The sequence below is a fragment of the Gadus morhua genome, chromosome 4 (genome assembly GCF_902167405.1).
Source record: "Gadus morhua chromosome 4, gadMor3.0, whole genome shotgun sequence".
Taxonomy (NCBI): Eukaryota; Metazoa; Chordata; class Actinopteri; order Gadiformes; family Gadidae; genus Gadus; species Gadus morhua.
Genome location: NC_044051.1, coordinates 19,420,010 through 19,441,835, shown reverse-complemented (window position 1 = coordinate 19,441,835; position 21,826 = coordinate 19,420,010). Strand labels below are relative to the sequence as shown.

General features: G+C 44.8%; 1 protein-coding gene across 16 annotated transcripts in view; it reads right to left on the bottom strand.

Annotated features, from left to right (window-relative positions):
- Window positions 1-5,964: 5,964 nt before the first annotated feature.
- fnbp1b (formin binding protein 1b) overlaps window positions 5,965-21,826 on the bottom strand; it is a 49,688-nt gene continuing 33,826 nt past the window's right edge. For 3 of the 16 annotated variants that reach the window (XM_030354025.1, XM_030354023.1, XM_030354027.1), the window contains exons 9-17: window positions 21,817-21,826; window positions 20,004-20,192; window positions 15,675-15,689; window positions 15,271-15,306; window positions 14,079-14,188; window positions 13,023-13,155; window positions 12,094-12,224; window positions 11,661-11,836; window positions 10,058-10,236 (exon numbers count right to left, since the gene is read on the bottom strand). The exon at window positions 21,817-21,826 is cut by the window's right edge and continues 182 nt beyond it. In XM_030354025.1, coding sequence (XP_030209885.1) covers window positions 10,058-10,236; window positions 11,661-11,836; window positions 12,094-12,224; window positions 13,023-13,155; window positions 14,079-14,188; window positions 15,271-15,306; window positions 15,675-15,689; window positions 20,004-20,192; window positions 21,817-21,826 — 979 coding nt within the window. Of the gene's footprint in view, window positions 8,275-9,696; window positions 10,237-11,660; window positions 11,837-12,093; window positions 12,225-13,022; window positions 13,156-14,078; window positions 14,189-15,270; window positions 15,307-15,674; window positions 15,690-20,003; window positions 20,193-21,816 lie in introns of those variants that run through there. The other 13 variants (XM_030354020.1, XM_030354021.1, XM_030354019.1 and 10 more) reach the window with 13 other exon arrangements.

The window sequence follows — 21,826 nt, the reverse complement described above, 5'->3', positions numbered from 1 at the left end:
CCAGCTCATTTATCAGCATTTACATGTGTGAGAAATGAAAAAAAGACAGTGTTTACTTTACAAGGAATAAGACTAAACCTGGCTAAGTTGATATCTAATAGACATGTTCAGATCTGTCATCTTGCAGTTTATCGCCACCATTTTGCGAAGTGATACGGCTGCAGCTCCTACCTGTGTTTGTGTGTGTGTGTGTGTGTGTGTGTGTGTGTGTGTGTGTGTGTGTGTGTGTGTGTGTGTGTGTGTGTTTGTGTGTGTGTGTGTGTGTGTGTGTGTGAGAGAGAGCGAGCATGCCTCCAGGTGTGTGTCTTTGTGCGCATGTGTGTGTGAGTGTATGTGTATGTGTGAATAAGAAATTTGTAACAGGTCAAGACAGCAAAGAAAGAGAAGGAGAAACAAAGTTTGATGCATTTTATTGGCGAATGCAAGACGAAGGCAGATATATCTGTCAGACAAGTGTGTGTGTGGGGGGGTGGGGGGTGGGAGGAGAATAGATCCATTGTCATCATGACTTCAGGGTTGGCCTCATCACAATGTGACCTGCCCATCCCTGCTTCTGAAGGAGCCCTCTGTGTGTGTGTGTGTGTGTGTGTGTGTGTGTGTGTGTGTGTGTGTGTGTGTGTGTGTGTGTGTGTGTGTGTGTGTGTGTGTGTGTGTGTGTGTGTGTGTGTGTGTGTGTGCACTTGCCTGCTTGTGTGTGTTTGTTTGTGCACTTGCATGTGTGTGTGTTTGTGTGTGTGAGTGTGTGTTTGTTTGTGTGTGGGTCTGGAGCTTTGTGCCACCACTGAAATCACACAGCGGTTTGAGTTAAAGACGCCACAAGATGGCCGAAGGTTACGGCGACCAGCCTCAGTTTGTTTCCTGTGGTGACACAGCCCTCTGTGGGTCGCACACTCCCTTCCCTGCGACTGCTGTTTTTATGAAGTGTTTGAGTGTGTGTGTGTCTGTGTGTATGTGTGTGAGAAGGAAAGGGTAATATTATAGTGTGGGTGCGTGTTTGAATGTGTATGTGTGTGTGTGTGTGTGTGTGTGTGTGTGTGTGTGTGTGTGTGTGTGTGTGTGTGTGTGTGTGTGTGTGTGTGTGTGTCTGTGTGTCTGTGTGTGTAACCTTGCATGAATCTAAGACAGAAGCCCTTGGACATGAAGAAAGCTTTGCCCCAGCATGGTGTCCAAGCTAATGAAACACTGAGTCGTGTCGAGGCCACACTGTGAGTCGTGGCCTTCGCTCTGAGCATGCGAGAGAGGGCCGCTTCAAAATGGGAATACAACTCAACTTGAAGAGGTCACACGAGGAATTCCATTATTGGCTGGTGGTTTTATGAGTGTGTGTGCGTGTGTGTGTGTGTGTGTGTGTGTGTGTGTGTGTGTGTGTGTGTGTGTGTGTGTGTCTGTGTGTGTGTGTGTGTGTGTGTGTGTTTGTGTGTGTGTGTGTGTGCCTGTGTGTGTGTGTGCGTGTGTGTGTGTGTGTGTGTGTGTGTGAGTGTGTGTGCGTGTGTGTGCGTATGCATCTGTGTATATGAGTGCGTGTGTGTGTGCATGTTTGGGTGGGTGGGGGTTATTTGAGCAAGCGTCTGTTGTCACTTTGGGTGTAAAAAGACAACCGTTCACCTACCCCACATTCATACACGCAGCCTACACTACCAAGGTTGCCTTGGAAGCTTGACGTTAGGGGGCAAAGGTCACCCTCTCCCACACCTCCTGAGCATAGGACAGTGAGGAGGTGTAGGCCTACAGCCCACATATTCATTCATCTTCACAGTGCAGACTAACCCATGATTAGAGCTGGGAGAGTTTGAGAACAGGTGGGTGGGTCAACTTTCAAAAGAAATGAACATTTACTGTTTGGTAGCTGTTATTGTTACTTACTTCCTTAATTATTCCCTCTGCAGATCTGGTTAAACAGAGACCATGGGGGGTTATTATTATGATGAAGCATTAATACATATATTTAGGAGAGTCCCTTGATGCAGCTGAGGACACAGCATGAAAACAAATATGTGTTTCCACGCCAATGTGTGCGCAAAACAGTCTTGAATCTAATGATGTCACAAGATATATGTACACAACATCAGATAAACACAACAAAGTGAGCTCGGAGACTGTGTCGCACCAGTAGTGGTGGTGCTGGGAAGAGGGGGTGGGAGAGTGAGAGTGAGTGAGAGAGTGTGCGAGATAAAGGAGAGAAGGGGGAGCATAGGAGGGAGAGAGAGAGAGAGAGAGAGAGAGAGAGAGGGAGGAAGAGAAGCCTGAGAGGGAGAGCAAGAGAGCAAGAGAGGGAAAGAGAGAAGCAAGAAAGAGAGAGAGCTCATTACTGGCTCGTGAGTCCTGCTCCCTGACCTATGGTTGTCAGCTCCTGCCTCTAATTACCAGCAGCTAATTAGAGAGGAGTAATGAGAAGGGAGAGACCAGTGGAATGCTTCAGGAACAAGTGAAAGCTCCTGGCTGACTGATGGACTGGTTGACAAGATAGAGGCCCGAAACAGCATCTTGGTTTCAGCTCATATCCACGAGATGAAGGCAAAGCTGTCATAAAGTTTCATTCACACCTGTGGGAAAGTTCCACCGACCTCCCCAATCAAAGTCCCTTAGTAGTTTATGTTTTCTACCTCACACCACCACAGCCCAGTGTTGGACATTGTTTTGCAGTCTGTTTTTGCAGTTATTATTCTTGTTAACATTGTTCCGGGTCAAGTTGCCAGATGGCATTGGAAACAGGGTCACCTTGTTGTTGTAAGGGAGTAGCAGCTTGTTGAACCATCAGTAGAAAACATTAACGTTGGATGTCGTTGTTCGGAGCAACGCTTTTACACAGCTTTGTAGAAACAGTACACCAAGCACAGCCTGTCTAGTCCCGGTTCACCAGTTCACGTGCCCAGATTACCCAGGCGTACACCATATTTGTTCCAGATGATTCCGCTCCTCTGACCTACTTTTCACATCTTACACAGATCATTATTCTTTGGTCAGAGCAGGAGTGTCTTTTATAATATCCAGTTATTTTTAAGACAGAATACAACAGTGTATTAGCAAAACGACCAGTCTAATTAGACCCAGTGACTAACGAGGTCGGAAACCAAAGAAGACATCTAAAACGCTTTCTGGTGCTCCGGTCTTGTACTTGTGTATTCTCTGGACGAAGAAGAAGTCCAGAAGAACATATTGTATTTTTTTCGGGGGGAGGGACAGAGCAGCTGGTGATGTCACAGCCGGCCAGCAGCTGAGGCTGGTTCCCAGTGCCGGGGGCTGTTTACCCATTCCAGCCCGACTCCAATTTACCGTGACAAAGACAATAATTAAAACCTTTCTCACTTCCCTCACATCTGAACCTGTTCCTCTGCTATCAATTTGTAGACAACAATCAGATCCAATATCTCCATCCGTGCAAGAGCTAAATAAAATGGAGGTCCGGCAGGCCCTAAAGGCCCAGTTGTTGCCGCCGGTGAGTCCTATACACTGGTCGGGACCAGCACCATGCACTCTTTTAAAACACAGTTTGCTGGCAGTACACTGAGAATTTAGGCCAATGCAGGCGTTTGAAAGGTGACGCCAGAAACGTCAAAAACCGTTGAGGATTTGGCCAACTTGGTCGGACCTGTCTGCTACATGAATGGGTTCAGTCCAGTTGGCGTGTGTGTGTGTGTGTGTGTGTGTGTGTGTGTGTGTGTGTGTGTGTGTGTGTGTGTGTGTGTGTGTGTGTGTGTGTGCGTGTGTGTGCGTGTGTGTGTGCGTGTGTGTGTGCGTGTGTGTGTGCGTGTGTGTGTGCGTGTGTGTGTGTGTGAGCGCCGGGCAGTCAACATGTTTTTTTCCTATAGCGACCACCAATATACCGGTCATTTAGCCACTGGGGATCAGATGATTCAGCTTGGATGTCGAGGGGAAATTGAAGCATGAACAGGCTTAGAAGTTAACATGAACACCATGAGTAAATGATTGCTACACTATTATTTAACTGTTAATAAGTGCTCATTACTGCATTTACTAATGTAATTTTTTTTAAATAATGTATCTTTATTTCAAAGTCAGTGATATTATATTTCGTCCCAGGTTTGAGACCATCGCTGTTTTCCTTGAAGAATAAATTCATTTCCTTCAAGGAGATAAGCTTGAGTTTGCCTTCCAAGCTAAAGACTTTAATACTTTTAAAAAGGGGCGCGACAGCAAACCACCAGTGTGCATGAAAAGCGAACAAATTAAGGGTTCGAAAGAAAGCTTAGCGTATGAAATCAAAAGAGCAGCCTCGACTAAAAGTATAAACTACGATAACGGCGGCTTCTCTTCGTCTACATCACGACGCTATATTAGAATAAGAGTTTTGGTTGAGTGTAGTTTCTAAACAGACATTTATTTTGCCTATTGAAGTCAGAGTTGTGGTCATTGTACAATGTTTACGACGCAACTGTAATTGACAGAATTACTAACAGCTTGCAGCAGCCTGCTTTGAGAAGCACGTTCCTTGATGGAGAGAACGCATCTTAGATTCGAAACTGCGCTCGACGCGCGCCTTCGGTGGAGCTCTAGCGCCCTCTGGTGGCCGCTGGAGGAACGTGTTGTTACTGCTGCTGAATATTCGAATCTACACAGGCCTTTATCACAGAGGTGTCATTCACGGCCAAAATAGGTGTAGCTAATTTCGTTAATTATGGGTCTGCAGGCATGACAGTGCCCTTGATTAAGGTAATGACACACACATGTGTTTAATGACACACACCATTGGTGTGTGTCATTACCATAATCAGGAGCACTGATTAAGGACACTCAAAGGTTTATTCACCAAGATTGTAGCTCTTTGAGTGACAGAACATCAATGTATTTGGTCAAGAAGGGTTGAGCTGAAGGGTAATCGTGTCGTTTTGGAGGAGACATTAGCTACAATATGCCATTGCTGTTATTTTGCATAACATGAGGTTAATGTCCAGAAATAAAATGTAATTTGAATGAAAAAAGCCGTTTAGTATTTATATTTAACATCTAACACCTATCTCTTAGTTTTCCTAGTATTCAATCAGAAGTCATCATCCTAAAATGACGATGTTTTAGTGCATTGTAGAAGTGAACATTCATTATATCATCTTAAATAAAAACGTCATCCTAGATAGTACAAGTAGGGTAAAGTACATTAGATAGGAAAAAATTAGGCATCATGTCAGGTAATATATCAAATATAAACAACACATTTCTTCATTAGGGATGATTTAGCATTATTCTGGTGGTCTTTTCTAACAATGTGTGCCATTCAGAGCCTTGCCAAGAGTCGGTCTGGGATCAAACACAACGCCAGACGTCGCTGGTGCTTTCCAGGTATATTTTAATTGGCACGATAAACACAATGCAAAACTTTCAGTGCTCCAGAACTCAAGCGTCTTCTACCAAAGGGAATACAGACAACAAGTGCAAATCCCATCAGTCGGTAGACCTTACAAAAAAGAAAATAAACAGTCTTTACACAGCAAAAAGCAGGGAGACAGAAAGAAAAAAAGAAATAACGGTAAGATCTTCAATAGTTAAAATAGATTTCCTTTTTCTTCTTTAGTTTAAACTTTATTCATATATGCATATATATTCTCTCTCTGACTCCAACGTGTCAAATTCCTTCTGTACAGGCAGTCCGCTCCGGCGTCTAGGAGGTACACACTGTCCGCCTCTTTCTCAGTGTGTGTGTGTGTGTGTGTGTGTGTGTGTGTGTGTGTGTGTGTGTGTGTGTGTGTGTGTGTGTGTGTGTGTGTGTGTGTGTGTGTGTGTGTGTGTGTGTGTGCGTGCGTGCGTGTATGTGTGTGTTTGTGTACTTGGGTGCTATAAATCTTCTGTCTTGACCCAAAATTCTGAAAAACTTTTTAAAATGACGTTAATTATTAAACGCACGGCGACTCTGCCTTATTAAATCCAGTTGTGAGGTTACTGGGACCCAAATAAACGTGTGTATTTTAGAGCTTTTATAGCCACAAGCAGAGCTTCAATGTAATCCTTGAATGACAATAAAGAACTCAATAAGTTTAATTCATACTGTTTAAAACCTAGCACATGTGTTGACTGAGTTAACCTTTCAGCAGTGGCTCTTCAGTCAATGATCGTAATGGGTTAATGATGTTGCCGCGTGGAATGCAGTTAAGGGACCTCAGCCTCACTGTTATTAAAGAAGAACTGACGACCCGCCAAGCGATTCAACGTACGCATCCAGCTTCAAAGCACACTCTTGCAATAAAAATAAAACCAAAAGACATACAATTATTCGACTTGACACAAAAAAGGTTAAAAGAAAAATGATAATGTATGTGCCTTTATAAAGCGAAATGGTGGACATTATTCTTTGAAATCCACAAAAACAAACTGTTTATTTTATGCCCCTAAGTATTATTATATATATTTATATTATGAACATTATACCTCCATTCCATTGATATCAGAGATAGTGGCATTCTCCAATATAAAACAGTGATAGAATGATACTCCATACACATTGCTAATGTCTCATGTTTCCCACCACAGACGCAGAGAAATGATCAGGGAGTTAATCACAGTATATAATTATATACAATATACAATAATCAGTAGCAGACCAGGCTGTGGACGTGATCAATACTGTTGATGATTTTTAATTGGGGCTTAGTTGTTTTTGGATTGTTTGTCTCATGTGGGGGCGATTGTAACGCCTGCGTCCACACAGGGATACCTGTAAACTAAAACCATGGTTCAACACTCCACATATCACATACAAACACATAACACTGTTCATCTACAGTATAACAGAAGAGAGTGGACCACATGTCAGGCGCCACATCACCCAGAGACCCTCATATCGGCTTGGTCTCTATACTGTGTGTGGCAATGTGATCAGTGAAAAAAAAATCACTGCAGTCAACCGTTAATAAAAAAAACAGACAAACAGACATGATTTCTCAAACAACGTTGTGGTTCGATCACTAACGGACAGACAGAGAACAAAACAAAACAAAAACTGTAAAAATACAAAAACAAACAGTAAAAAGACGACCACAGGCACAGAACCCCGAAACAAAGGCGGCATCACAGGTTCATTAATCCATTAAAAAAGACAAGACAGGCATTGGGAGGGGGGGGGGTTAGCAGAAAGACCAGAGGCTGTGGAGGGAGGGGGGGACCGCTGGTCTTTCAGCAGCGAGGAGGAGACAGGGCAAGCATGCAGTACAGCCCCCCCACCCCAGGGGGCAACACGCTCAGGCTCTGCTGCCTGAGGCTGGGTTCTTGGGGTTTCGGGGAGAGGAGGTGATTAGTGGGTGTGGTCAGAGAGAGACGGACAAACACCCCCGCGGCGAGGCAGTGAGGAAGACTCAAAGGTGGAGGTGGTCAGTGATGTGGATCCATCGTCCTTTCAACCAATGGTGGCATTCATGTCCCTGTGTTGATAACCATGCCATACATAGTGTGGCATGGGGAATGAGGGGCATGGGGAGTACTCATGCAGTTGGGAAACACGTGGAATACGTGGTCAGATCCAGTCCGATAAGTTAGAACCAAGCTCGGTTGAAAACGGCAAAAGAAAACATCAGGGGAGCTGACTTTGGAGGGACTTGAATGAGTGGTGATGAGGTGGGCGTGGCCTTGCTCATAGATAGGCTCCCGAACACACACACACACACACACACACACACACACACACACACACACACACACACACACACACACACACACACACACACACACACACACACACACACACACACACACACACACACACGTGGTAGGATGGGAGTGGCGGGCTTCTTCCAATGCTTCGATCATATGAGGTAAAATGGCATTCTGGGTGGTCGTCCTAGGCCTTTCTCTGACCACGCCCTCCCCCTGCCTGTTTCGGGCTGCGGGTGGAGGGCAGGAAGGGTGGGTTGGGGTGGGGGTTGACTTGGGGGTGGGGCATCGGAGCGAGAAAGCCAAGAGCTGCTGTCAAGACCACGCACGGCACGGAGTTAGTTGGGTCATGAAGCAAAGCACGGCTAAAAAGACGCAAATTATAATAATCATAATAGTAATAAGAATAATATTAATTGTAGAAAGGTAACATTATCGGTGATTGTTGTTGTTTAGGTGTGATGTCAAATGTGTTTGTTCTCACACGGCTTGAGTTTAACGCTACAGAATTCGGAAACTGTTTTGGTTTCGGTGTCAGTTTCAACTGTTTTGTTATTGGTTGAATCCTTAAAGATCAGCGTTCTGTTCTATTTTATATTTCTCGCTCGAGGAAAACGGTGGCTTTCTCCCAGGCTGCTTGCCCTGCCATTCCCCGACCAGCCTCACACTTTTAGGAATCTGGAAATCACAAAAATAAAAATACAAACAAACAAAAAGAAAGAAAATGACAAAAAGAAAAAGTTAGGTAGCTCTCAAGATGATATAGCAAAGAACCATATATGCAGTTATTAAAGTACAGCTGTGATTTCATTGACCAATTCTGATATTCAATAAAAGCTTTGAAATATCACTCGGAAGAAATTGTGGTGGATTTTTTTCTAAAATACGTTTTTAAAAGATACCTTTAACTAGAAGCTTTCCTTGTTATTCCGGTGGTCTTTCCTGTTCTGGCATTAAAACATGTTTTACAGCAGCCAGCTTAAAAGTTGCCAAACACAACATGCTAAAGCCATGATGCGATGCACGCTCGGGCATCACACAATGTGGCAACACATGCACCACATTTCAAAATCGACTCTACCAAACAAATAATCTCAAAAAGGCATGAAATGTCTACAGCACTGATGTAACTCTTGAAAGACGATATCCTGATTCACGAAGAATTGGTTATAGAATTAAAAAAATATATAAAATGTTTAAATGATTGTTGCATTCATTTTATTTGAAAGAACTTTCCATATTATGTTTTAAGTCACTAGAACTATATCAGTGCAACCATTTACCGACATTTAAAAAAGCAGGTAAGTATGGCAGCAGACATGTGCAAAAGTCCTATAGACCGATGGAAGAAATCATGTGGATTTTTCCCCAAACATGCTGAACCCCAAATCCCTTAATTCTCACCATAGATCCTAGCAGAGTTTATTTTCAGGCTTGTATTTCTTGACCACTCGTCTTGGGGAAAAGCACTGACACTAGCACCACACCATCTTTGACTACTATTGGTTGATTTCTTCTCGATTTTTTGGATTTAAGTATCAAAAGTTGGATAATGACTGAGATTAAAATCAAAACTAAACTATCACTATCGAACAAGGATACTATTTGGCTACAGCATGCTAGAGACAAGATCGGTATTTTTTACATGTGCTTGTTCTTCCATCGAAGAGCCTATAAAAATACTTTTTTTCATACAGAATTTTACAACAGATTTAAATGTCATTTTTCCGATCCCACGATTTTACAATGAGCATGCTTCCATTACGATGGCCCGAGCAAAGAAATGTGCAAACAATCCATTACATCGTGATTTGAGAGGCGTGCTGCCTTCTTTTGACTTCAAATTGTCCACATTGTCGGTAGAATGTCCATTCACTTGATGGGATTCAGTGATTCGTTGAAGCAGCTTGAAGAGACTTAATATTTATAAGTAAAACTAGAAAGGTAGCAGCTAGCAGCTAGACATTTGCGAGCGATGGTGGTCATCAGCGATGGAACGTCAAACAAAAAATAATACAGTGGTGTAATTTAAAATATACAGTATTCTGTATGTGTTAAATCAACACACAAGGGTTATTCCACTGTTATTCCACTTCATTTCACTGTTAGGAGTTGCTCTGCAAATTTGTATTTACGCAAATCTTACGAAAAACTAATCTTTTCATAGAGCGTTTGCACTTGTTCAACGTTGCAGCGTGTGCACAGTAGAACACGTGTGTAAACACCTGCCCGAGTGACAGCTGAGACAGCCTATCGGTAGGCACAATGGAAAGATCGGATGAGTCAATCTTCAAAATAAAAACAAAAATAACAAAAACACAAACAGGAACAGGAAGTTGAGTGCTCGGCCACGAAAAGTGTTCCTTTAGAACGGCCACCATGACCATCTCTGCCGCCATCCCTCCCACTGCCTCCGAGCAATCAAACAAATGCATCTGCCCAGAGATAACACAGACGGGACTTAAATGTAGGTCATAGCACCTTTGGCGTTGCTTTCCAAAAAGACCTCGACGTAGGACGAGGGCACGTAGCCCTCCTCGTCCTCGTTGCGGCGCACGCGGGTCCACCCGTCCCCTTTGTCCTCCTCGATGACGAACAGGTGCTCCCCCTCTGCCACAGAGATGGTTCCTTCATTGTGACCTGCAGAGGACACACAGCAAAGAGGGTTGAGGGGAGGGAGGAAGTCTGCAGGACCACACGAAGACTTATCCTATATAACGCATTCACACCTTTAGGAAATGTGGTTGCAAAAGCACTCCACAGAATAAAAGATACATAATGAAAAATAATAATTAATTGTTAAATAAATAATTAATATAAATAATAATAATATAATGTAAATTAATAATAATTTACATTATATTTTTGTGTATTTCTGTGCTAATGCTGTAATATGTAAATAAAATAACAATATATATCCACATATACTTTGCAAATATCTAATAATTCAAGTTACAGTTCCAAATACCTGATACCCAAAGGCGATTTAAACCAGTTTTTAAGAGCGGAGACACTTCGCAGAAACTTCAGATAGCATCATCCCTTCAAGCAGCTTTGACCAAAGAAGGAGTGTGCTTCAAACTAATCAGCCAAAGAATCAACATAACCCCTTATGTTATCATCGTGCTAGTAATGTGATACAATGACTAGTTTTCCACTTTCTATTCATTCTATTGGCCTCGACAAATAGCAACAGTCTCCAGCTGCCTTCTGAACAAGCTGAAGACCCACAAGTGACAGTTGACCAAAGGCAGAGCCCAGAGTGTTACAGCGAGCTACAGGGGATACGGTTACAGCAGCCAAGAATGCTTTGACCTTTGAGAGTTGATTTTCATGAGCTGCAAAGCGGTCCCCAGTATGCTGTAATGTCAAAGTGATGGCCATAACAACTAGTTTCTATGTTAGGTTCCAATGGAGAATTTAAGTTGTATTTACATTTCAGTGCAGATAGTTTTAAATCCATACATGATTATAAGATAGCTTTGAAAAGCAGGCAGCAGAAGATTTTTGTAGTTCTCTGAGGACAAACTTGTTGAACTCTCAGTGCAGTATCCGGTTTGACCACTGAACATCCCATTGGAGTCCCAGTTGCAGAAATAAATAAGTTTTAAATTAAAACTGCCTTGAATTTCTGACCAATCATACTGCGGTAATTTCAATTTTAAACATTTAATTACAAAATCTCAGAGGTGCGCAAAAAACAAGTTTGGTGAGGTGTGCATTTCCGCTTTAACACTGCATTCACCTCATTTTGTTCTTACGCCATAACCTAACTTATTTTCCGCAAGAAGTACGCTGCCTCTAAAGAGTCTTGCGGCAGGCATGTCGGTTTAAAAGCTGGGCGGTGAGTATCGGATTCTCGCGTCCGGACAGACATCCGAGATGGACCGACGGCAGCACTGAACCTCGTTGACACCCAGCGACACCCCCGCAGAGAGGGGTTCTGTTCCCGCGGCCCCACCCCCAGACCACCGCTGGAGACGGACGACCCAGCAGGTTGAAGCAGGGCTCCGCGTTGTGACGGTGGGTGTTGACCCGGTTCAGACCTCCCGGGCGCTCAGTACCTTCAAAGGGGTACAGGGCTTTGCAGGTGCCAATGGTGGGCAGGGCTTCCTCCTCGTCAAACTCGTCGTCAAACTCGGGCGTGCTGGAGGTGGGGAGGGGCCCGGGGTTGGCACTCGGGGCCTGGGCCTTGATCTGAGTCTCTGAGCTCTGCTCCTCCGTGTAGCTACCATCCGGGCTGTTCACGGGCCAACGCACACACACACACACACACACACACACACACACACACACACACACACACACACACACACACACAGGCACACATACAAGTGAAGATGTAACACACACACACACACACACACACACACACACACACACACACACACACACACACACACACACGTATAGCCACACAGTAAGTTACAAGGTCTTTGGGCAGGTGTATTCTTCCAAGTTGATTAGCGTACTTGTGTGTATGATAGTGTACCATACCTCTCTCTGTCCTGGGCACAGTTGCTCCCCATGGGGGTGTTGTTCTGGCCGGTGGTCTGGTACAGCCCGCTCTGTCTCTTCTGGGGGTCACTCTTTGACGGCATCCTTCCCTCCACCTCGGCCAGCCAGCCCTTAAGACAGAGCCACACCAAAGTATTTAACCAATAGTGTCGCCAGGTTCAGTCTAATCGGTGTCCCTGGTCTCACTTCAAATTCATTTGAAAACGTGTGCGAATCATGAAAAATTCAACGAGAAGACGTAGACAAACTGTTTCCAAAGCCACCAGCGGAGGTATGGAACTGGGCCTCTGGCTGACAACAATGTCAACGCGCTGTGGCTATCGTGTAACACACGAGTTTCTGAACCTAGGTCAAATCTAGACATAAAGATCTAGATATTATCTTGTGTAAACGTCCTGGCACTTAATGTATGCACTTATTGCATGTCGGACTTAGTTATAGTACTTAGTAGTTGTGTAGCATCTTATCTTAGCTATCTTGTTGTATACAGGGAATACTAGCGATTGCTAGTGCTTTAAACTCTTCTGACAAATGTACTTATTGTAAGTCGCTTTTGATAAAAGCGTCTTCTAACTGTACTAAATGTAAAAATGTGCATGTAAATGTAAACAAGGCAGCCGTATGTTCAAAATCATGTTAAGGTGGGATCATGTGGCATTCAGATGTTATTAGTGTTTGGATTAGGATGATTCAGATGAAAGAGAGCATCCAGACTCCAGGTTCTCCTAATAAGGAAGAGCAGACGGCGGGCCAGCATGGAAAGCCTCCTGGCGGTCTTACTTGGACCTCTGAGCTGTTTACTCTGAGACGTTGTATCGGATAAACCAAACTAAACAAGAGGGCTCAGTGAGGGCGCCAAGGGGAGGCGAAAGGGGACGCGGTGCAGACGGCGGTGCCAAGCCCCTCACCTCAAACTTCTGCACCTCGTACTGGAGCTTCTCGATGCTCTGGGCTAACTCCCCGAGGCGGGGGTCCACGCTGGCCGGGTCCCCCATGGCCGGGTTCTTCACGTACACGTCCTTCATCTTGGTCAGGGCGTCCCTGGGAAACACGAGAACCACAGCGGCAACAAGTCAACACGCAGTCCTGAACGAACGAGACAAAACACCATTAAAAATAAGCAACTTTAAAGGGGACCTATTATGCTTTTGCGACTTTTATGACCTATAAACGTTGTTATAATGATTGATAGTCATGTTTAACCATACACAAAAAACGATGTCGATTTTCGGAAAATTCTTCCTCTCATCTGGGCGCTTTCAGCATTCTCTGTCAACGCTCGGTTTCGTCCTTCTCCGCCCCCTCGCCCCCCTCCTGCCAACCCAACTCCGCTGTGATTGGTTACCTTCCTTGAAGCGCGCGTGCGGGCAGTTTGAGCAGGCATATGGGGGCGTGGCAGGAGTGCATCTACGTAGATGATTTCCCGGAAATGTGAACAACTGAATCGCAAACGTTGTCCCGAGTTTTTAGCGCTCTGCACAGCCACCCCAGACTGTCAGCAGGGAATACGTTGAAATGCATGTACGTCATTATTCGACACTTTAGTATGGTTAAACATGACTATCAATCATTATAACAACGTTTATAGGTCATACAAGTCGAAAAAGCATAATAGGTCCCCTTTAAACAACATTGAAAGGTAATCATAATAATAACAACACCTGTTATGTAAGCAATGGATAGTCAACAGTATGCATTGTTATTTGCATGCCTTAGGGGGCGCTAAGTAAATCAGAGTTAAAATGGATATCATTTAAGTTACCCTTAACAGCAGAGCGCCCCCTAAGGCATGGGAATAACAATGCATACTGTTGACTATCCATTGAATACATAACAACACCGTCAACAAAACAACAACAACAAAACAACAACAACAGTGTCCTAATTCCTGGACACCGATGGCAACCACATGGCTAACTGAAAAGGCTAAGTATGCCGTGGATGCTGACAGTTGCTATGGCTACCTTTGGTCCATCTCTTTCTGTATGTCTTTGTTCAGCTCGTCTATCTTCCCCTGCAGCTTCTTCCTCCTCTGCTCCGGCGGCAGGTGGCTGAAGTCTTCTGGTCCAGAGCCCTGAGAACGGAACAAACAAACAGCGAGAGACGGAGGAACAACAGGGTTAGGATGGAGGGGAGACATAACGACTAACTGACCATTGATCATACGACGTGTGTTAGTTCTCTGGTTGTGGGTTGAAGGGGTTATTTTTCGACGATTTTTCAAGCTAGGAGCATCATGACAACTTCTAGCTAGGGTGAGATTGATTTAGTTGCAGTATTCCTTTAATTTAATACCTCGTAGTATTATTTACGGAATAATGTCAACAAATATATTATTAAAATATGTATAACTCTTGGTTTGTTTGGAAAAACAATAAGGAAACAGGGAAATCTTATCTTACATTTGAGATCTAAAAACTGTACTATAAGTCTCAGTGCTTAAAAGGACAACTCTGTTTGTGAGAAGTCTTGGCAGATTTTCATCCAGTTGGTTTATCTAAACCGATGAGTCAGAAGACTTGGAACGTCCTTACACATCTGGAGAATTCCACGTTCCTCATCAAGACATGGCTAGGCATAAAAAGATGGAGTATATGCAAACAGTTCTGTTGTCAGGAAGTTTCCATTAACAAACACTGGATGTTTTTCTCTGAAGCTAAGAGGTTAAGTTTTGGCTTCAGCATCGCTGCTGATCATCTCTAGGGCCGGATCAGTCAGGGACGGCTAGCTGTCTGCTTATCCTCACAGGATGCATTGGGCTAAAGGTCGGGGTTCACTGCTCATCCGGCACCACCTACCACCCCCATGCAGCAACTTACCAGACATGCAGCGTCACAACCAGCAGCTCATTCATTGCCATGCACGGTTTATTGTTTTGATCAGAGGGATCGAGTGCAACCAATCACAGATAGGCATTCACCAGGACAGCATCTAGGGAATATGCAATATGCATCTACTGATTGGAGGGCATGCAGGGTCTACAAAGTGCAACCAACTACAAGAGAAGACATGGATCAGAAGGATCCCTACATACACACTCTCCCTCTCTCTCTCACACACACACACACACACACAAATGGTTAGAAATGAGGACTACCGGACTGGTTATTTATGAAGAAGGACGTAACAGCGTTAATGTTACGCAAGTCTGATCACCTCAATGAGATTCCGGATGTGGGAATTGAGGGTGATCTGCACCACAGACACACACACACACACACACACAGACACACACAGACACGCACATACACATACATACACACACAAACATACGCACACACACACACACAGTTGGGAGGGCAAAGCATGAACACAAACACAAAATCAAATAAAAGGGAGACAACCACAAGGTGTCAAAAAGTCAAAAATGTGATTTAAATTAATTATGGGAAAAAAAGTATTGAGTCGAAAAATAAAATGCAGTATCTCCATACACAAACCCACAAACACAACGTGTACATTGTTAACAACATGTTATCGGAAGGAGGGAAGGGGAAGGGAGGGGGGAGTACATGCTACGTTCATGCCGCTAAGGTCATGGGTTACACGGTCATGCTTACCAGCTTGAGAGAAAGCTTCATGGGGGAGGAGGGGAGAAAAAACACGGAGGGAAGGCAGGAGAGAGAGAGAGAGAGACAGAGAGAGAGAGAGTGTGAGAGAGAGAGGAAAAAGATAACATACAAAAGTCAACATCAGAAGAGGAAGACATTTTGTGTACTTTTGTGGGTAGAATAGGGTCATTTTACAGTTATGATGTTTTGATGATGATGATGTTGTTGAACTTCACTTCATCATGAAAAGAGGATTCATGTCTTTTGGGAGAGAGGCAACGTCTATAGATGCCTCTGATTTCAAATGGGATCGACGGCAACCCTTTGAGCATTCGGTATACTAATCAGGCTGATTCCAACCAATTTATTCTTGTTTCCTAGCATATTTTCTTGAATCTGTGAAGTTCACCAACAAATAGGAAATGTGAAGTCGGCAAGTCAACGCCTACTTGGGAGTCCATTGCCAGGCGTTGAGTTTAGGGGTGTGATTGGGTGAGAGGGTGACACAGATCAATTGTAAAGAAACACGAAAGTGAGAAAGTGAGATTGAAAGACAGCCATTCCTTCCCCAGCTTTCTACTGCCTTATCACACCAGCCAGCAGAGGGCAGTAGAAACACATGTAACGATGAACACACGATGAGCTGCAGCTGAAATGGATGCACGTCCTCAAACGAAATAAGGAAATACCAGAGTAAGGTGGACAAATATATTCAAAATGGCTTCGGTTGAGATGTTAAGTAGAGTAAAAATAAAAAATAAACACAGAATGATGTATATTATCACTCTTAGGAGCCAAAAAAGGAGAAAGATGGCGCTGAATATGATTGACAGGCCTCTTATGCGGTTTCCTGAGTGCCTCTTGGTGAGCAACGAGGAAGTACTTTCTAGTACGTGTTTCTCTGTTGTGTGAGCAGCATGGAGCCTATACATCCTGTAACCGCGTTAGCTCGGCCCGCCAGGTGCACTTTAGCCCGCTAATAGCCTCCTCCATCTCTTCCGCTCTGCTCTGATTCCTCTCACCTCGCGGACGCAGGCAAAGTCTGCCCATCGAGACAACTCCTTCTGATCATCTTCCTATAAATGTATTTTATGTTACCAATTTACCGGCTATAATTGAGTTGGCCATTTGAGTTCCTCGAACAGGAACTGAGCCAATGCCGGATGTAGCCTGCAGCGGCTAACAGTTTCCTTCGGTTTACCGACTGAGACCGACACGGACGTAATACTCATGACTGTGGTGGTTGATGCAGGCCAGGCAGACAACTGAGACAGACAGCTATGGGAACAGCAGTTAAACAGACATAGCTCTGTATGGAGGGGTCAATTCTTGGGGTTTCGGGAGTCACTAACTCAATTCTGGGGTTTAAGTGTCACTTACACCTCTCGTATCAACCGGCCCCGGTGGCCGGAGGGGTTGCCATTTGAATAGGAGGGCAGACCGCCGGGTAGGCTAATCGATCAATCACAACCATTTTTAGCAGTATCAGGTGCTTGTCTCTTTGTGAATTGACCCCCTGAATGCTCAGGATAGACAGACAGACAGACAGACAGACCTCTGCGTGTCTGCAGCCAGCACAGGGACAGCCAGTGGCCAGGGGGCATGAGCGGCGTGTGATGGGGGGGATGCACAAGGACAGCACCATCACTCCCTGGTCATTTGACTTTGGATTTCTGCACATGTCCGAGCCATGTGATCAATGTGTTCACACACACACACACACACACACACACACACACACACACGCACACACACACGCACACACACGCACACACGCGCGCACACACGCCTCTTTTTACGAGAATGAAAAACAGGAAATAAACCATTCATGGTCTGCAAACTTAATATACCACTGTGTGTGTAGCGCATGGCCTTGGGCTGTCAGACGCTCCCACACAAACACTCGCGCGCACACACACAAACACGGATTGTCCCACACACACACACACACACACTTACAACATATCGCCTGGCTTCGTAAGCACAGGTGGGCTGGCCCAGAGTCCTCTTCATGAGATCTTTGTGATAAATAAGCGAGCGGGTGCGTGGCTGCTGCGGTGGGCGTCAGGGAGAACACACACACTCACAGTCAGTCGGGCAGCAGCGCCGCCTCCGACGCGGCTAACCACAAGGCTATCGCATCTTCATCAATGCACAGCACAAACATACAAAGCACTCGCAAAAACATCTGTACAGACGCACACACTGTGCAAAGACACACACATACACAAGCCTGCTATCTCTAACTATGCAAATTATGATTGAAACAGTGCCCCGCTTTGACTGTTGCAACATAACAGTGCCGTACTTGGAACTACAGCTATAAGCATTGAAGGTTGCAGATCAATCTATTTAGCTTTGTATTGACACAGGATTTAAATACGGTACATATTTTCTATGGTGAGGGTTAATGCTGTTTTACATAGAAAACATTTTCTGTCTCATTCTTAAGTGCTACTAAAAACACACAGAAACAAAAACTGAAAACTTAAAACAACATGTATATACATTTAACAATATACATTGATCATTACGATGACATGAAAAGGAATGCCAGTCTATTTCCAGGTATGGTTCCAGTCAGCACCTCGCTGTCTTATCGAATGAGCTGTCAAACAATTCCTTCAATGACAGGCTTCTTTCACAGCTATAGAAATCTTTCACATTCGCTCCTCTTTTTTCCCATTGAACTCTTTTCCCCTCCAAGTTCAAACTATAATCTTTCAATCTTTGATACACTCATGCATTCACGTGTCACTCTGGCGTGCTTCTCTATGCTAGCTTTTGCTATTGCAGCACTTCCTCTATTCTAAACGTGCACTTCCTGCTTGATTTCTCTTCTTCTGCTGACCTCGCGTGCTTCCTCTATGACACACACACACACACACACACACACACACACACACACACACACACACACACACACACACACACACACACACACACACACACACACACACACACACAGTAGAAACCTTGCCCTTTAATCTTCTGAGTATAAATAAAAACGTTTTTGTTTTGTGAGAGACCCGGAAGGAACCTGGACGCCAGGCTCTGGGGTAAGGCGCTCACTGAAAGCTGCAGGAAAAAAAAATGACCTTTAACAGCCAACTGATTACATTGACTATCAAGACAGAGGGGGTTTCCTTATAAAGATATGGGTGACGGCATTGTAAGCACTTTTCTCTATTGAGGCCACCTTTCAGGAATTCTAAATAGGCCATCGATCTCCGCCACACAAAGCACTGAAGCGGCCTCCCCCTGCCACTACACCGCTCACCTAACTGCAGGTTGGAGTTCGCTAAACTCACCAATCGCTGAGCTTGTTTCCGCGCGCTTCAAAAATTGCCAATCTCATTTCCTAAGACGGCTGCGACAGAGCTGTGGTTGAGGTAACCGCCTCGGCCGAGCCGTTGCAGATCGCTCTTCCCTTCTAGTTAGTCGTCGTTGATGAGGTGGAGATGAGAGGGATGGTGGTTTTTGAACATGGAGTTAGCATGAAGTTAGCGGGCGGAAAGACCAGAGTGTTGGTGGGACAGATGAAAGAAGTCATGTGTGCAAACGAGCTCTACGCTATGGTAGCATGCTAGAGGAGCTAGGACAAAACAAAGGAGGCAGAGCACTGCAGAGGTCAGGTGGAGGCCCGTCTGATGGGGTTGAGGTCTGGCTTTAAGTGTTCGGATTCAGGGGGATATGAATCTTACTTTGGGTTGAATAGAAATGCTACCTTCGCTAACATCATCTTTTCATTTCCCTATGCACAGTAAAAATCTAAACATATTTAGAAGTGACTAAATATATATGAAACTGTCAACCCTATTTCAAGGCTCAATGCTTGCACAATTCTATCTCAAGGCTACCTCCTTTCTACCTTTACGCCATCTAGATTTCACCTCAAGGCTACCTTGAAGCTTCCTGAACAACTCATTTCTACTGGCATTCTAGATCAACTTAACGCCATTTCCTCAATGCTAGATATATTGTATCTCAACATTTCCGCAGCTCTACCTCAACACAAGCTAAATGCTAGCTCAACACTACCTCACCAATACATCAATGCTACCTCAACACTAACTCATCAATGCTAACTCAGCACTAGCTCAAAGCTAGCTCAATGCTCCCTCAGCCAACACCTCAACGCCATACCTCAATGCTAGCTCGAGGCTATACCTCACCTCTGCAGTGGTGCAGGGAAGAACCCAGCGATTTGGGGGGGGGGGGGGGGGGGGGGGGAGGACAGGTAGAGCGGACGCACACAAAAGATGACAACATCACAGCGACGGGACACACGCACACATACACACCAATGCACACACACAAACACCAACGCACACTTACCCCACGCCTCAGGCTCCTGAGACAATGCATTTTGGGTTTTGAAGCCATGAAGTCGTTGAGACGGTGGGAGAGGGGCTCCTTGTGCTGCTTGGGAGACTGGGAGTCGTTGGGAACAGCAGAGGGTGAGGGCGGGGCTGAGGTAGGGGGGGCTGGGGGGGGCTGGTGGGGGGATACTAACAGGGACATAAGCTACCAGTCAGAGAGAGGAGGGGGGGGGAGCCCAATGACGAAGAGAGCAGGACAAAAGTTGGGTTGAGAATTGAAAAAACAAGGGAACAAAAAGACAAAGGAGGAGAAGAAGAAAAAAAGGAGGGGAACACAAAACGTGATAAATAAGCCTCCTACGGTTATTTCGAGAGAGAATGAAAAAACGCTACAAACCCAAACAAACCGAAAACCAAAAGCCCAGAGTCGCACACATGGACAACAGAAGGGTGTCTGGGTCTAGTTCTTGCGCTGGTTCAGTTTGTTGACGAACACTGTCACAAAAAGACACCAACAGAAAGAAATAATCGTTGAAAGATGGCGGCAGGGTGGAGAAGCATAAAGAGGTCTCGACGCAAGCAGCTGCCAACCAAGCGCAAAACGTTTGTGCGAGCACGTGCAAACCTCCATTTATCAAGTTATTTGATTCCCTCCCTGGAATCCTTAGCACATGCAAGGATAAGCTAGAAACTAATTTGGGTTCAGCCGAATCAAAGGTAACCATTGAAATCAGGTAATGGTACTCATCAGATGTCCGTGAGCTCCTCTGTAAAGGTGCTAAGCTCCTCGAGCCTTGAGGGGAAAGGGTGAATGGATGAACATGCAGGTGAGGGTGAGTTTTCCACAATGAAATTCAGGAGGAGGGAGACAGATTATCCATTAACCAGTCCATGTCTCCCGAATAATAACTTCTCAAGGACTTCTTGGGATTGCCAACATGACGTTTCTAACCGACAACTGATACGGTACTGAAGCACCACTTCAGATTCAACATCCTTATCGAATGAAGAGAAAATCTTGCACGTTTGTGTGATTATATCAAGCATGCATGCATTCAATATGCACATTAGTGTGTGGATGCGTTGGGACACAATCAACTCTTCTGCACCTAGCACTGGGTTAACACTACGTACAACACTGAATACATTGATGCATTCATCAGCACTTCTATAGCTGAACACAAACACAATGACACAGGCCAAAGTGTCTTCTCCCTCCCTTCTTCTAACCCTGCCCAGACGGCCAATCAGAATCCGGCCGCACTGCTCTCGAAACCAAGACGATTAGGATGGCATTCTCGGGCCGATTACCAGCAAGTCAGCCATCGTGAGAGCGTTAGTCCAGTCGTGATAGGATATTAATGGCATATCATTGTCAGTTGAGAGGGTGACCAGAACAGGAAGTAGAAATGCATTAGTGTGTTAACCATACACAGTGAGTGGGGAGGCTCCACAGAGGGGAGGGGGGGCCCGTTGAAGGTGGGCCAGCGGTCGGGGGTGGAGGGGGAAAGGAAACTGGTTGCAAACAATAACAAAAAAAGGTCCCTTCAAAACTAACGACACATTTTTAACTGAACGACAAAATCGCTACACGAAATGACATCAAATTACTGTAGGATTAACAATCTGAAAAAAACATGATGATGAATATCTACGGATACTTTTGTCATTGAATTAGCGGCGATACAAAAACACATGTAATACAGTTATACAATATGAACCCATAACCAAGAAACTTAAACTTAAAGAACGACCACTAGAGATGACATGGTGGCGGTCAGGTGACTGGGTCTACCTATAGTGGGCTCGCCTGTGTGTGTTGGTGTTACCTTGTTCTTG